Source organism: Branchiostoma lanceolatum, chromosome 1, assembly GCF_035083965.1.
Source record: "Branchiostoma lanceolatum isolate klBraLanc5 chromosome 1, klBraLanc5.hap2, whole genome shotgun sequence".
Lineage (NCBI taxonomy): Eukaryota > Metazoa > Chordata > Leptocardii > Amphioxiformes > Branchiostomatidae > Branchiostoma > Branchiostoma lanceolatum.
This window is the reverse complement of record NC_089722.1, coordinates 10490457-10504777: the sequence shown is the minus strand read 5'-3', so window position 1 is coordinate 10504777 and position 14321 is coordinate 10490457. Positions and strand designations below refer to the sequence as shown.

Here is a 14321-nt window from a genome sequence, read left to right as displayed (position 1 = left end):
TCTTGACATTTTGCTTTCCGTACTTTGGTATACTTATCATAGCGATCCGCAGCACATTACAGATATGTTTTGCCTTCATCAAGTCTTCATAATGACCCTGGCATGATGTGTGGTGACAGTGCATTGGGGCACTTTTTGTGAGTAGTCTGCAATACGATATACATGTATAATACAATGCATTATGCATGACTTTGTGGTTTTCAGCATGGTTTTCTTTCTAATTCTTTTTTTTTCGTTTCCACGGCAAGTCCAGTACAGGTGGAAGCCGGATTGGTTGATCTATGTACTCTCCAAGCAGAGCTTCTTGGAGAAGATTGTGAGTTTTTATCATATATAACCCGTTTACGGTGACGTCGACACTTTCCGCCGATGAGAGAGTACTAGTGCCGACAGAAAATACGATTAAAAGGTTACAATCTTCTCCACCGACCTCTGCCTATGGCCTTGAAGTTTGAACCCATCGATATCTCATCCAAGGGTATAATGGTGTCTGGTGCGTAACATGCCTGTCCATCGCAACCTGTTGCTATTCTTCCCCGGAATACCGTTCTGTAGTGACCGTGAAAACAGCGGAGGTTTGCCAAATGGGGTCAAAACTTTTCCAGAGAAGAAATTCAAAGCATTGGTGTTCAGCTGAACCAGGTACAAGAGAGTTAATCTCTACGGTGGCAATTGCAAATGGATACATTACTTCGGCGCATGGATACTGTCCCACCACCCGTAGGATCTACTTGGAGATTAGACATGTTAGAGGAGACCCAACCACCCGACACGGCTTGTACAAAAGCGTCACTTGTCGCTCAACCCATGAAATACAGGCCTGCACCTTATGTGAGTAAAAAAACACTGATTAATCTTCGAAGAGAGATACTAACTCTCACTTTTATCTTTATGAAAATGCCAGCAATTTCTTAAACATATGTTGCGTCGAGTTGGTGTGCCGTTAGGATGTCTGGCCTAGCCAGGCTAGTCTGGCCCAGTGGTCCTGGGTTCGAATTCCCTGACATGCCACGGGTATTGTGCCCTTGGGAAGGGCACTTTACACGACTTTCTTCGCCTCACTCAGATGGAAAAGTAGTACCTAGCTTTGTTGGTCTTCATGCGACAGCAAGTGAATTTTGTTCTCGCGATCGGTGACAAAATGTACTATTCATTTGTCTGGGGCATTGCTTGAATTGTGCAACTGATCACGAGTCCGCTATGTCAATAGTGGTGCTTTTTCAAGAATACTTTGGCTGTATTTTGGCCGGTTACTACTTGTAGCGGTTTCATGAATCACCCACCTGCTAGCCATTTACTAGTGGATGCAAGGACATTATAGGTGGATGGCACCTGACAGCCTCAAATCAAGGAGGTTAAATATTAACCTCCTTGCTCAAATGATGGTTACAACTTACAAACCTGTACCCCGTTTGCCTAAAGAAATTACGGGCCCAGATTCAGATATCTCCATATCTAATCCCTCGATTGCCCCAACTAACGTTTGTATATTTGACGTTAACTCCTACTCTCGGACTCCAAGCAGAGGAGTGGTTCCGTCTGGTATTTGACGTGTTTTAGGCGTTTTTTGTCGGGCTTTCTACTTTGTCATGTTTTTTTTCTCACCAAACCACAAGAACAACCCCCGAAAAACACGACAATGTAGAAAGCCCGACAAAAAACGCCTAAAACACGTTAAAAACCAGACGGAACCACTCCTTTGCTTGGGGAGTAGACTAGTAAAGTCCAAGAATGAACTTGTGCGTGTTTCTAGCTTGAGATGTTGGCCCTGTGCCCTGAGAGGGTGAGAGTATGTTCATGAAGCGGAAGTGTGACGTCAGTGTCATGGGACGTACGTGCCCAAACGTGCTTCCCAGCATGCAATGTTACAAATGGCTCCTGTTGTTTGAGTTGTTGTGTTTTTCTCGGCAAGGTAAGACTCACTTCCTCATCAAAATCTGTCAGTTGACGAACTTCTCACCCTGATATTTCACCGTACGATTGTACTCTATATAAATCAGCACCTTTGTGTAGGGCCAGTTTACCGCCATTGCTCTTGTATTTGCCCGGGGACGTGTTCCACTTTCGACGGGGGGCCAGGTAGGGTTGGGAGCCCTTCCCTGAATGACGACACATATTTTCGTAACGTTATACTCGCAATATTGTCTCTAAGAAACACTAAACAAAACCGCTGTCAGAGTTTGGTCGTAAACAAGAAATTAATTTTTCCAGACTGCTGGTGGCATATAATCTATCTATTGTTTCATGATGTTTGTTTGTTACTTTGTATTTTTGTGGTGGGTATTTAAACTGGAGGACTGTAGTCTTTGGTTCCGAAGTCGAACGAGAACAGACACACGGACATCGTCACTCTAGCTGGAATGAGAGAAGACCTCACAGACGTAATCAACACACAGATGTACAGAACATTCTCCCAGTACATCGAGAGCACTCGCAGATTCGACGTGCTCAACTGAAACACATCCAGCAACACGCTACCTCAAGTCACCAAGTGCTAAAAACCTAGCGAGAAATCAACAAGAACTGAAACCTAGCGACCAGCACAGCACCTGGAGACCATGTCTAACGAAATAATAGACGTTAAACAAGGACAACAACAACAAAAGATATTACCTTGAAAATTATTCTGAAGGATATGTTACCAGTCAGAAGTGGTTAATTATTTAACAAGGAAGTGGAATGTAATTTAAAATGAAGACTTTTGGGTTAACGGTACCATCGAAGTTCAAATCAACGACTGTCCATAAAAAAAATTATGGTGAACTTTCTACTTAGTTTGGTGCAGCTAGCTACATATGGTCCACATTAGCTAATAACATGAACATGTACCATTTATCGACTAGCTGTCGGTCAAAAATTTATAAAGGAAAGGAAAAAAGATCTCATTTCGCAATCCACCTCTTTTTCTTCTTATTAAACATATAAGATTTACATTGTGGTGTTTTGTTTTGTTTTATTAGATTTTAATTTTTATGTCAGTGATTCTTGAGTTATGATAGTTGAAATATTGGACGTTTTTAAGTAAACTGCTCAAGTCAAACTCAGAGATACCTTTTTGGTGGAGGAGTTTGTGGTCACAAAATGGCATTGATAAAAGTTTCTCATATCTGGAGGTACTAGAGTTACCCTGACTTATGTAATATTATAAGGTAGGATTCCCTGCTTACACTTTAAGGACAGGAGTACACATACATTTTGTAGCTGTGTGCCTAAACTTTAAGTAAAAGGAGGGGGAACTGTAGCTGTGGTTCAACTGTTGGAGGGCTTCTTTGGGTTACAGTCTATCAATAGGGCTAACATATGAAACTGTAAGCAAAAGAAGCCCTCCAACAGTCGCTGTGGCTAGGGGAATTGTAGGTATGATGTTACAATGTACATGTCAATCATGATATATGGTGTACAGTAATTAATTGTTGTGGGCATCAACGTACCTTATGAAAAGAGATATGAAATAACGGTATTTTACTTGATTTTTAGTGACATTTTCATTTAGCTAAAGACTAATGTTTGTGCACATTTTTCAGGAACAACAATGACCTAGCATCTTGGGAAGTGACACAACTGAACACTGACTGAAGGCTATGGCTTATGGTGGCAACCAGAGAGGACACAGCAGTCGTAATTGTCACAGGTTTGATTTTTGAAAATTTGTATACGGATACACTGTTAGCCATGACATTGTGTATATTCATACAAATTTTCTTGGTTACTCCAAAAATCTGATACTGCATATAGAGTGAAGACAGAAGCTTCAACACATTGACTATGAGTATGATTTTATTTACATTGAAGCTAGAATGCCTCCATTCCCTCAATTGTTTAATACTAGTTTTTGTTGTTCTCTCTTTACAACCCTTATCCCGATGTACCTTACTAACACTTGGGCTGTTTTTCCCCCCAGGTTTAGTTGCGAGTTGCTGGGATGTTATGGCGTCATTAGTCTTGATAACTGCCGTGTCAGGTCCCAGTACTGCTGGGTAAGGTACTCAGTGCCGTTTTTTTCAGTCCATCTCAGAAGAATTTTATTGACCCCAACAAGACCAATTGATACAAAATTTTCTTCCTCTCTGGTTGAGGTTGCTAGCAGGCTGTTCTACACATGTAGTTTAAGGGACACAAGATTCATACATGATATGTTTATGTCAAATTCCATTTTGAGATGTGTTAAAAGTTTGATTTAGATCTACATGTAAATGTATGGGTGTCAGTATGTATCTTAGATTTTATAATGCAATGTCTGCATTGTCTTGTATTTGTACCAGCTGATTTGTGGTGTTTCAGGTTTGAATTTTAACTAGTACTAGAGCTCTAAACGCTTATCTTAAATGGAAAATTGGTGTATGTTGTAATTTTTAGAAAGCTCTAAAGTTTTTGTGTGTATGTTGAATCTACAGAGCCAACGAAGAGCAGGATATGATGGGAAATTTAGGTTTATCTGGGGCAAGCAGTGGAGATAGGGGAGGAGGATTCCTGAGGAGAAGTGAGAGGATCGGCCGTCGACTGGGTTTGTTCAGCTCTGCCCGTGTTGGAGAGGCACCGGAACCTTCCGCCTCCACGTCCACTTCTACTTCTGATGAGCCGACAGAAACACGTAGTCGGCGCCGTCGGGGAACAAGTTGTTTCCCACGCCGCAGTCGCCACCACTCCCGCACCAGGAGTAGGTCCCCTCTGGAGAGCCGCTCGAGCTCTCCAAGTGTGAGTACGGTGTCTTCAAGTGGTTACGTAACCTCGACCCCGCGCACGGTGGAGTCTGCGTCCCAGAGCAGCAGCAGCCAATCCTCCACCAGCTCAGGGCGGGTCCGCCGTACAGGCGCACGTTGGGCAGAGTTTCTCGCACGCGGTAGTCAAAGTAGAAGAGACAGTCCCGGCATCAGTACTGCAGCAGCAAGTGAAATTGGTGTCAGCAATGGTAATTCTGCATCCAGTACCATCCTTAACCTGTCCACTCTGTACCCCAGTGGAGAGTTTGTCACCACCACATCAAACGACTCCACGTCCACAGTTCATGTTAGAGTCAGAGGTCCAGTACGCGAATCGTCGCAGTCAACCACGACTAGCGAAGACCCCGATGTGGTCCCCACAGGTCGTTTTGGATACAACCTGAGGAGTAGAGCTCGTGCCCAGCGGGCTTCGTCCACTCCTCCGGTCAGCACCCCCGCCGCCGCTCGCTCCACACCGGAGTCCAGTCCCGACGAGGCTGGCCTGCGCCTCGCTGACCTTCTGTCCCTGCGCATCAGTGTCAGACCGACCGATCGTGACACGAGTACCAACTCCGCCGAGTCCACCCCTGCCAACCAACAGGAAACTGGAGAGGCAAGGGCCAGAGGTGATACCGGCAGCACAGGTGCAACCACCCCGGATAACAGAGGAGATTCGGCATCAAGGACCCAAGGAACTCGTATCACGATCATTCGCATCCGCACAGCGCCATCCACACCAGAACTGGGCAGTCGGGAGGGAGCACAGCCACGCATTGCTGTGTCCACCCACAATGTGAATGGACCAACCCCAGCATCAAGCACATCAACAAGGAGAGAGGACAGTACCACTGAAGCTACAGGGAACAGCAGGTAAGAGGCTGGACTATTTAGCTTCATCTTAAATGCTAAAATGACCTGCAACAGCAGGGATTGTGAATTCCCTAAGAAAGTTATTTTTGGTTTCAGAATTAATTTCTACTTTCTAAAAACAATGAAAGCTTAGGCACTGCTAGGATACATTAGTTTGTGGATTCTTCATTTCTGGCAGGTTTCCAGACTGCATTCGTAACATCTTCTGTTCCTACATGTAAGCTAACTTAGTACCATTTACCCTTGTAGTTCCTCCAGTGCTCCTTCGTCTGAGTCCCGGAGTCCTGGTGCAGCCTCTTCATCAGGGCCCTTCCGTGAGCGCATCTCTGTCATGGAGTTCGACACCAACGGAGATTCAGACAACGAGTCAGATAGCGACATTCTAGAGATGATAAACAGTCGGCTTCGTCAAGTTGCTGCTAGGTAAGTTGAAGGAAGGAAAAGCCATGTGATTGTGCCAAATATTGTCTTAGGAACCCATGTAGTCAAGTTGCTGCTATGTAAGTTGTGATGAAAGAAAAAGCCAAGTGATTGTACCAAAAATTGTCTCAGGACTTCATGGGCATGCATCTAATGTTTTGGTAGTCAAATTGAACAGCAGTCCTATCACAGTATCAGGGCATCATGCCATTTTGTTGTACTACATGGTGTTCACCTGAAGTGTTTTGTTACAGGACTGAGGAACAGGAGGGGGCAATCCGCCCACGTAGAGCGCTGTCAGCAAACCAGGCCTCCCCCCTCACACTGGTGTTCTTAGGTATTGTTATATCTGCGGTAAGTCTGGCTGCTCGTATTTGTCTTAGCTATTTGTTATCAACTGAATGTTTATTGTTTCGCGAGCAGTGCAATGCAGCTAGCTAGCTGTACGTGTATCTATTTGGCTGCAATACTATAATGTTTGATAGTTTGAATAAACCCAAATCATCGTCAGCTACCTTGTGTTCAGGGCTGTTATCCTAACACCTGATTTTCCTACCCTCCTTACCGAGATGCATGGATGTCAATTGCTTTTATCTATTTATTGTTTCTGCTGTGAAAGACATACAGCCAGGGCTGACCAGTTAGCCGATGGCTTTTACAAAGGGCTAGCCCTCCTTGCAAGGACTATGCAGGACATGTCATGGAACACATTTTGTATGTCAATTGTTCAGGAATATATTTAGGAACATGTACATGTACCTCAATCAGTGTTGTGTTGCATCGGATGTTTAATGAAACAATGATTTGAAAGTCTTGCATGAAATGTTTCTACCACAAAGCAGTAGTGTGTGATAAAAAGACCAAAGCAGAAGAGATATCTGAATGTTGATGATAACTTTGTCTTGTCCCAGGACGGTGAAGACACCCCGCGGGGCCTGACTAAGGAGCAGATCGACACCCTGCCCACGCGCACCTTCAGCGAGCCGTCTCGCGAGGAGAATGCCAACAACTCGTGCAATGTCTGCATCACAGATTATATAGAAGGTTCCGTTCTTCGTTGTCTTCCATGCACCCACGAGTTCCATGCCGCCTGTGTAGATCGTTGGCTAGGCATCAACGCTTCCTGTCCTGTCTGTCGTCACACGGTAACAAGTGAAGCTTAGAAGGTCAAAAAGCTATTTCTGTGGTGAAGCTAAAGAGTATAGTTTCCAAAATATGATTGTTCTTTTGCAAAGAAGTGTCCAAATATGATCTGAAGATGGATCACAAATGATGATATGAAAATGATTTGTCATGCTTCTCATGTGAATGATTCAGTAAGTAATGACAATTGGTGATATTTTGCTGTCACAAATGGCCAAACTTGATGTGCTGCTGCTCATATAATGCTTCTAGTTACCCTTGGGAAGTAAACAATAATTGATGTTCAGTGGTGTCAGATGGGACTCAAAATACATTACGTGGCAAATGCTTCACATCCTTATAACTTTTCTATCACCACTACTGGTAGTGGTAGACAGAAAGGACATAGTAGCTGGGATAGGTAGGTTTAAAAGGTTTTAAAAAAGGCAAAAGAAAGAAAATGCAGCTTCTGTTACCAAGTTTGTTTGCCATGTCAGCGTAACAGAGAGATGTGTAATCCAACTTACATGTCAGAGCTGTGTGAAAAAGAGAAGTGTACAGTTGAGAGAAGTGCTGGCATATGTGTGTATGTGAAAAAAAGAGAGATCCAGCACTGCTTGTTATTTTGTTGCACGTGTACAATGTCATATTAACACAGATACTGAAAAACAGTTATAAACTTTCAGAGAGTCATAGAGAGAAGATTTTATGCTAGCATATATTCTTTCATATGCAGTTTTTGGACTTGTTCTATCCAACCTATCTGTGGTAGTTATCTCTTGACTGTAGTATCTTCCTTCATCTTGATGCAACTTGTTTTGAGGTCAAAGCATCTTGCATGGTAGACCATTCAATGAGATGCATATGTACTATAGATATACATATATATATACATTAAATCATGGTAACAAGAAAGCAAAATTGTTGATGTGCTGAGTTAGGCTGCAATGATATGTCTTAAACAACTAACTTTTATTTACAGAAGATGTATTAATCACATGTTTAACTTTACATCTCTTAATATTAGTAAAAGTGCAGTGTTAACAAAAAATTCTTCTTTGCTTCTGCTTTGTTTAAAAGTCACACACAGTCTTAGGTAAACATGTTAAATCAAAAGGCCGACTTTCAGACAACGTGCCTTGGAGTGAGAACAAAACTGCACATCGCATTCAAAACATGATGCAGATAAAGTAGACTACAGTTACTCTTTGTGATGTCTCTATCACAGATGATGACTATGGCAAAGCACTGCCTAAGTTAACATTGCTACTAGTAGTTAGTTATAAATCAGTGGCACAGAAAGCTGTTTATGACAAGTCCCCATTGTGAATATGCAATCTTTCGTTTGAAACATCAAATAAATGTTTTTATTTGATTCAAAATAGATATGAAATATGGATTTCTAAGTTAAAGTTATGTTCATTGTTGATATTGTAAATGTTCTGGATATGACTGAGACTGAAGTAAACATTTCTTTTGGATGTGCAATGACAAACAAGCTTTATGTTTGCAAACTTTAACAATTTCGTCATTTTACAGATTACACTTAGTCCTTGCCCCATTTTCATAGACCGTTGCATCTCGCCCAACAACTTATGTTCACAATGTTCCATTTCCCAGTGTGGATATTGTACATGGCAAAGAAAGATGTATCCCTAATCCTGCTGTAATATTGTATTATCATTTTGCTTGGATTGCCAAGCTGAATAAGGTGTATAAAAGCTATTGCTGTAAAACAGCGGAAAACATATGTGGACAGATTTTGTTGATGTGATTAAAGGAAAAAACGACACAATCTTGTTTTGATTCTTACATATATTCAGCGTCATGAGTGATGTCTTAACATAGCAACAAACCCAAGCAATTATCAAACAAGGAACAAAACATAACTAGTAATCTCCAAGCAGATGTAGCCGTGGCAAGGCAGTATCAATAGGGCCAGCGACTCGCCTTGTACCCCTTTGTTACTGCCTTGCCACCGATACATCTGCTTGCTGATTACCAACATATCACATATGGCCTTTGATATGTACATTCTTCATCTTCAATGTTTATGACATCCCTACAATTGAAAATGACAAAATACCAGACTGCACAACATATGAACCAAATTGACATGCATAGAATGACCGTTGAAAACAATTTTGATAAGTTACTAGTAAATGATGCATGGTTGGAGACATTCTTAACCTTTAGCTTTACCCATCGTCATTAAGACTACAGTAATGTAATGAATATCTCCCTATTTTGCTACAACATACCACAGAAGTTGGACAATAATTTACAATTTCAAGCAGATTATATGGGTGTAAGTTGCCACATATTGTCTAAGACAATGGTTTCTTTTCAGTAGTCATGTAAGGCATTTCATAAGGGCAACAACATTCTCCACAACAACTGCTTGAATATCTGAACAAAAAACAACAAAGCCTCACAACCTTTCAACTAAACGCCTCGTTGCTTAGCTTCAGACAACCTTTCAACTTTCGCAAAGACTTCTGCAGTATTTCAAGACAGAGTTCAACGTGTTCTACATGTGTACGGAAGCCGAGCACACAGATCCTGAGGTAAAACTTTCCCTTAAGAGTTGTCGATGACAGGTACACGCCTCCGTCCTGTATCATCTCTTCAAGCAGACGTTTGTTAAAGCTGTTGGCATCCAATCCACGAGGGGGGTCTCTATATCTGAAGGCAACCACGGAAAGCTCGGGCTCTTGCAAGACTTCAAATCCAGAAATATCTGTCCAGAAAGGTAACCAACAAATCGATTCAATATTTATCACCTTACACTAACACAAGTTTTCAGTCGATGTAAGAAGCAGTCCTGATTTGTAATTATAAACAGAAGAGAATGAGGCAATAGTCAATTGTTCTCTAATATGTATGTAGTTACAATGTACATAAAGATGTATTTATTTGTCGTTTAGTCAGTTTAGAGTTTAGCATAACGGACGGTCAAGCTAAACAGCGTAAATGTTCCTTAGACTAGTTTAGTAGAATAAAACAAAGTAATAGAATTGTGCTCACCTTTCACTATGTGGTAGAAGTATTTCACCAGCTGAAGTTTCTCTGTCAGCATCGAACGGAAAGTTTCCACTCCGAACAGTTTTAGTGGGAACCACATTCTTGGTCCTCTGCAAAACACATCGGTGGGAAACGTCAGTGTCAATGAATGGAAACAAACCATGCGGGTACCGAGTATTAACTTGTTATATCCTTGTGTTTTCGATTATGTATCTGTGTATTGTATTGTTCCAGGGAACCTGAAAAACAGGTCAAGCTTGAGACCTAAGTGTATCCACTGGTAAAATAAATGAAATGAAATCTTTATCAACTCACCGGAAATGTGTGGAAAGTTCAAAAGAGAGGTCGCATGGTGAGACCTGTGTGTCGTCCACTCCGGAGTGCATCCTGGGGTGGTAGAGGTAGCTACCCTGTTTGTGCGCGGTGTTAGACAGGTGTAGTTTCTGTCCTTTCCTCACAAGCACCACCCCGCTACCGTACGGAACGTTCAGCCCTGTGGATAGGAATAGTTATCATTAACAAACTCGCACGTAGAACACTCAGCGTCTAGAGCACGACGGTGCCTTCCCCATTGCATTGGATAGCTCCATAATCCTTCTGCACGATTCCATGATGCCACAGGTACTGTAAATGCAGAAATGTTCGCGGTGGTTTTATGTTTGCGGTTTTCGCGGCGACCATTTCACCGCGAACTGAAAACCACCGCGAACATTTTTGTCCAATACTGTAGCAGTATGTGACTATAGCGAGGCCGCAAACTTAAAACCACCGCAAACGCTCCATTTTCGCCTTAGCGCGAAATAAAAACCACGTGAACTTAAATGCATTTACAGTAGATGGATTATATACAAATGTACTCTACACATGGATATCGACTTTGTATAGAAGAACGTCAACTCTGTAAACAGCAAAGTGCTACTGTTCTGTTGTTGAATTTCATAGACCTTGTTCTATTCGACAGTACTTCTGGTTGCAGGCTCCCTCCGGCACAGTTTTCTTTTAGCTACCGTTTTCTTCTTACATTTTCTGCAGGCCGGGGCTATGGTTATGGTATGGCTGAAATGCGTCTAACGTTATATTGAAGTTGTGTTATAGGCGCTTCAGATTTCTGGCGATACCTTTGTGTGGATCCACAATGATGGAGTCGCTTCTCTCCACGCCCCTGAACAGCGGCCGGGTTTCCTCACACAGCGCGAAGAAGCCTCCATAAGCGGCGTCCACGTGCAGCCAGAGGCCGTGCCGCTCGGCCACATCCGCGATGGCGTCCACGGGGTCCACCGACCCGACGTCGGTCGTCCCGACCGTGGCGACGACGGCAAACGGGATCAGTCCATCCTGCACGGACGGAGGGCGAACAGTGGGCGCAAAGATTAATCATTCGGATATCCTAATTTTCCCATGGTATTTTCACATGGTACGTTTCAAGTGTTTTTATGATCTTCAATTAAAAAAAAAAAATTGAATAAAGGTGTTCGGTACTGACAACAACTTGCTTTGACCAGCTAGCTTTTTAATCAAAATAGCACCGTCCAGTTCATGTCTTATTCTTATCAGTTTGTGGGGGAACGCTATGAAGAAGTTCTTACCTGTACATCATTCTTAACTGAAGTTTCAAGAGCCTTCACGTCCATTTTCCACCTGGAATCCACAGGGATGTCCCTGACGATCGCCTCTCCGAGGCCGATGGTGTGAAGAGCTTTCCTGATGCAGTGGTGGGTCAGTTCACTCACGTACACCACAACTCTGTGCAGGAGTCAAATATCAACAACACCGTTCAAACCATAGGTCGATGATAACGCCAAACAGTAGAAGCATTACGGAAAGAAAAGTCGGCGGTTCATTCGCGTTCGTTCGACGGACAAGTATACTGCAGTTATTGCTTACAACTTTAGCTTCTCTTCTGTGATACAAGAGTATTGGTTCAGAACAAACCTGTGGAAATCCCTGGCCCTCAGTCCCTTCCTGCTGTCCCGTGCTGTTGCCATGGCAATGACTGTTGCAGCAGACCCACCCGAGGTCAAGTTTCCCTGAAAACCCTCTGGGTACCCGAACACCTCGGCCATCCACTCCAGCAGCATGTTGTTCATGTCTACACCGCCAGGGCTTTCGTAAGCCCGACCTATGTGGACGAACGGTTATACTTATGTGCAATATTCGGTGTCAATGACAAAAGGGTATAGGTAATGCCACGTACATTTGTAACGTTATGTCCCAATGAATGTACAAGTCAATGATATAGCTACCAGGACTATGATTCCACGAATAAAAAGATGATCTCGGATACGCTGGTAAGCGGAAAGCGTTCGTCTGGATTGGAGATCGTTTTAATAGAAAGGAGGAAGACAGAAAGAAAGACTCAGAATCACTGAGTGTGTTTTGACTTTAAACCTCCTTGGTATGTTGATGTCAAGTAGAAATCGCGGACGAACTTTTTAAAACCAACTGAGAAAAAACCCAACTGTTTGCGGTTATCATCTACCTATCATTTTGAAACGAGATGTCAATGGATAGGTTAAACATGAAAGTTAGAAACAGAAGATCACGTATTCGGGTCGCTAGCTAGTCGCGACACTGTTTATACAGTAGATAAACTGGTGAAAGGACCTACCTGCGTACGTGCAAAGGGTGTCGGCGAGGAAGTCTCCCAGCGCCGCGGGGAAGACGCCGTTGGAGGGGACATAGGCCATGTGCCCGCCGTGGCCGGCTCTTAACCCACGACCCTCAATGTGTGTTCCATAAAGATCCAGAATATTGTCTGGAAAAAGACCGTAAATGTCAAATTAAAATCAGAGGAAAGGGTTTTTGTAGCCTGATTGAATCGCGCCTATAGCGGCCGTCCAACACCGGTCAGCCCCTGCGAGGAGGGGCTTTTACAGCCTCGGATAGCGGAGTATGCGTAACGCAGACTCATCTTTCCCGGCGCCCTGTACGTAACCGCACAAATCCCTCACTTGTGAGGAAGAACCCATGTGAACATTTCTCATCCTTGACAGAACATGTGCGTGCGTGTTATAGCTGTCCCCTTTCTCAAGCTGCTATCACACATGTACGACATGCCGGCGAATACACAGCGGTACTTACCCAAGTCCAAGGGCTCATCCTGTATAGGGCTGCTCCGAATCCCTTTGCTGTCGGTATTGTTGTTCGTGTCCCCCGCGCCGTTGTAAACTGCCGTCTCGCCCTCCTGCAGTTTATCCAAAGCCTTGCCCGCAAAGTTTGAAACTCCGTCCAACAGTTCCTTTCTGCGCGACTCCGAGACATCCAAACGTTCGGTCTTTTCTCGGAGATCAAGAAGGTTTTCACGAAGATCTTTGACCTCTTTCGTTAAAGTAGGCATGGCAAATACAGCCGGTATCACAGGCATTTTCTTATTTACTATACTCAGTTAATGAACACAAATTAGTCAATACAAAAGTTACTCAAGCGACTGGATACGTTTTAAAAACAGCCAAATCTCGAGCAGCATTCGCTGTCTTTCTGTACAAGGGTCTGGCCGGTGACTGAGAACGAACAGAGTTTAAACAAAACTATAAATTGATATGGAAATGAGATGAAGAGAATTTGAAGATGGTTCTTGGAAGACTAAGACAAAGTTAGGTGCTAATGAGTCATAGGCACAATGATAAGTTAAGGGAAAGTTTCCTCAGTGCCGCTGACTCAATATATAGATCTCAACTAGCACGAAAGTATCACTGTTCCCAGATAAGTTATACTATTTGTAGACAACACCTTCCATGACGTTATTTTCTGCGGGGAGAGCTAAACATAACAAACTATACTCGGAAATTCCGTTACATGATTCAATTCATCTGAGACCATCTGACCATCACAAGCCAACCCTGAAAGGTGAGTTAGTATTTCTGTTGTACCATGCGGAACTCTACATTGTGACAAATAAATACCGGGAACGAATGACTGTTGAACTGCTCGTTAAACAGTTGCGAACCACAGGTTGCGAACCAACCCCTTCTTGGGAGCCAGGAGGGAAGACTGACGTCATAAGATGACGTCACGCGGACGGCTAGGCTGTTACATAGGCCAACCCTATTGACTGAACGATAGACAATCTACACAATCATCACAATATACACATAAAGGCAATTACAAAGCACAAGGCTTATGTACTATATATATTACGTAGATAACTATTGTCATTGTTGTGCAAAAATGTACACTAAATAATTT

General features: G+C 43.1%; 2 protein-coding genes across 3 annotated transcripts; one reads left to right on the top strand and one right to left on the bottom strand.

Annotated features, from left to right (window-relative positions):
- The first annotated feature begins 1815 nt into the window (after positions 1–1815).
- Positions 1816–8907, top strand: LOC136433342 (E3 ubiquitin-protein ligase RLIM-like). Of its 2 annotated transcripts, XM_066425457.1 has the most exons (7): positions 1816–1912; positions 3525–3631; positions 3902–3977; positions 4395–5570; positions 5820–5993; positions 6245–6344; positions 6902–8907. In XM_066425457.1, exons 2-7 carry the CDS (start codon positions 3589–3591, stop codon positions 7151–7153), a joined length of 1821 nt encoding a protein of 606 aa, XP_066281554.1. In that variant the 5' UTR covers positions 1816–1912; positions 3525–3588; the 3' UTR covers positions 7154–8907. The 2 variants fall into 2 exon arrangements, with proteins under 2 accessions (XP_066281554.1, XP_066281565.1); XM_066425468.1 differs by lacking the exon at positions 3902–3977.
- On the bottom strand, positions 8633–14101 carry LOC136433421 (aromatic-L-amino-acid decarboxylase-like). The gene is made up of 8 exons (XM_066425622.1): positions 13218–14101; positions 12745–12891; positions 12069–12255; positions 11723–11879; positions 11255–11471; positions 10452–10629; positions 10140–10246; positions 8633–9852 (listed from the first exon to the last, which is right to left on the bottom strand). Exons 1-8 carry the CDS (start codon positions 13498–13500, stop codon positions 9554–9556), a joined length of 1575 nt encoding a protein of 524 aa, XP_066281719.1. The 5' UTR covers positions 13501–14101; the 3' UTR covers positions 8633–9553.
- Between the last annotated feature and the right edge of the window lie 220 nt (positions 14102–14321).

Coding starts and splice junctions, on each gene's coding strand:
- LOC136433421 (XM_066425622.1), bottom strand. CDS start 13,500: ATGCCTGTGATACCGGCTGTATTTGCCATGCCTACTTTAACGAAAGAG. Junction 11,880..12,068: donor AGGGCCAGGGATTTCCACAG/GTTTGTTCTGAA, acceptor ACTCCTGCACAG/AGTTGTGGTGTACGTGAGTG. Junction 11,472..11,722: donor CAGTTAAGAATGATGTACAG/GTAAGAACTTCT, acceptor CCGTCCGTGCAG/GATGGACTGATCCCGTTTGC.
- LOC136433342 (XM_066425457.1), top strand. CDS start 3,589: ATGGTGGCAACCAGAGAGGACACAGCAGTCGTAATTGTCACAG. Junction 5,571..5,819: donor GAAGCTACAGGGAACAGCAG/GTAAGAGGCTGG, acceptor TTACCCTTGTAG/TTCCTCCAGTGCTCCTTCGT. Junction 5,994..6,244: donor CTTCGTCAAGTTGCTGCTAG/GTAAGTTGAAGG, acceptor GTTTTGTTACAG/GACTGAGGAACAGGAGGGGG.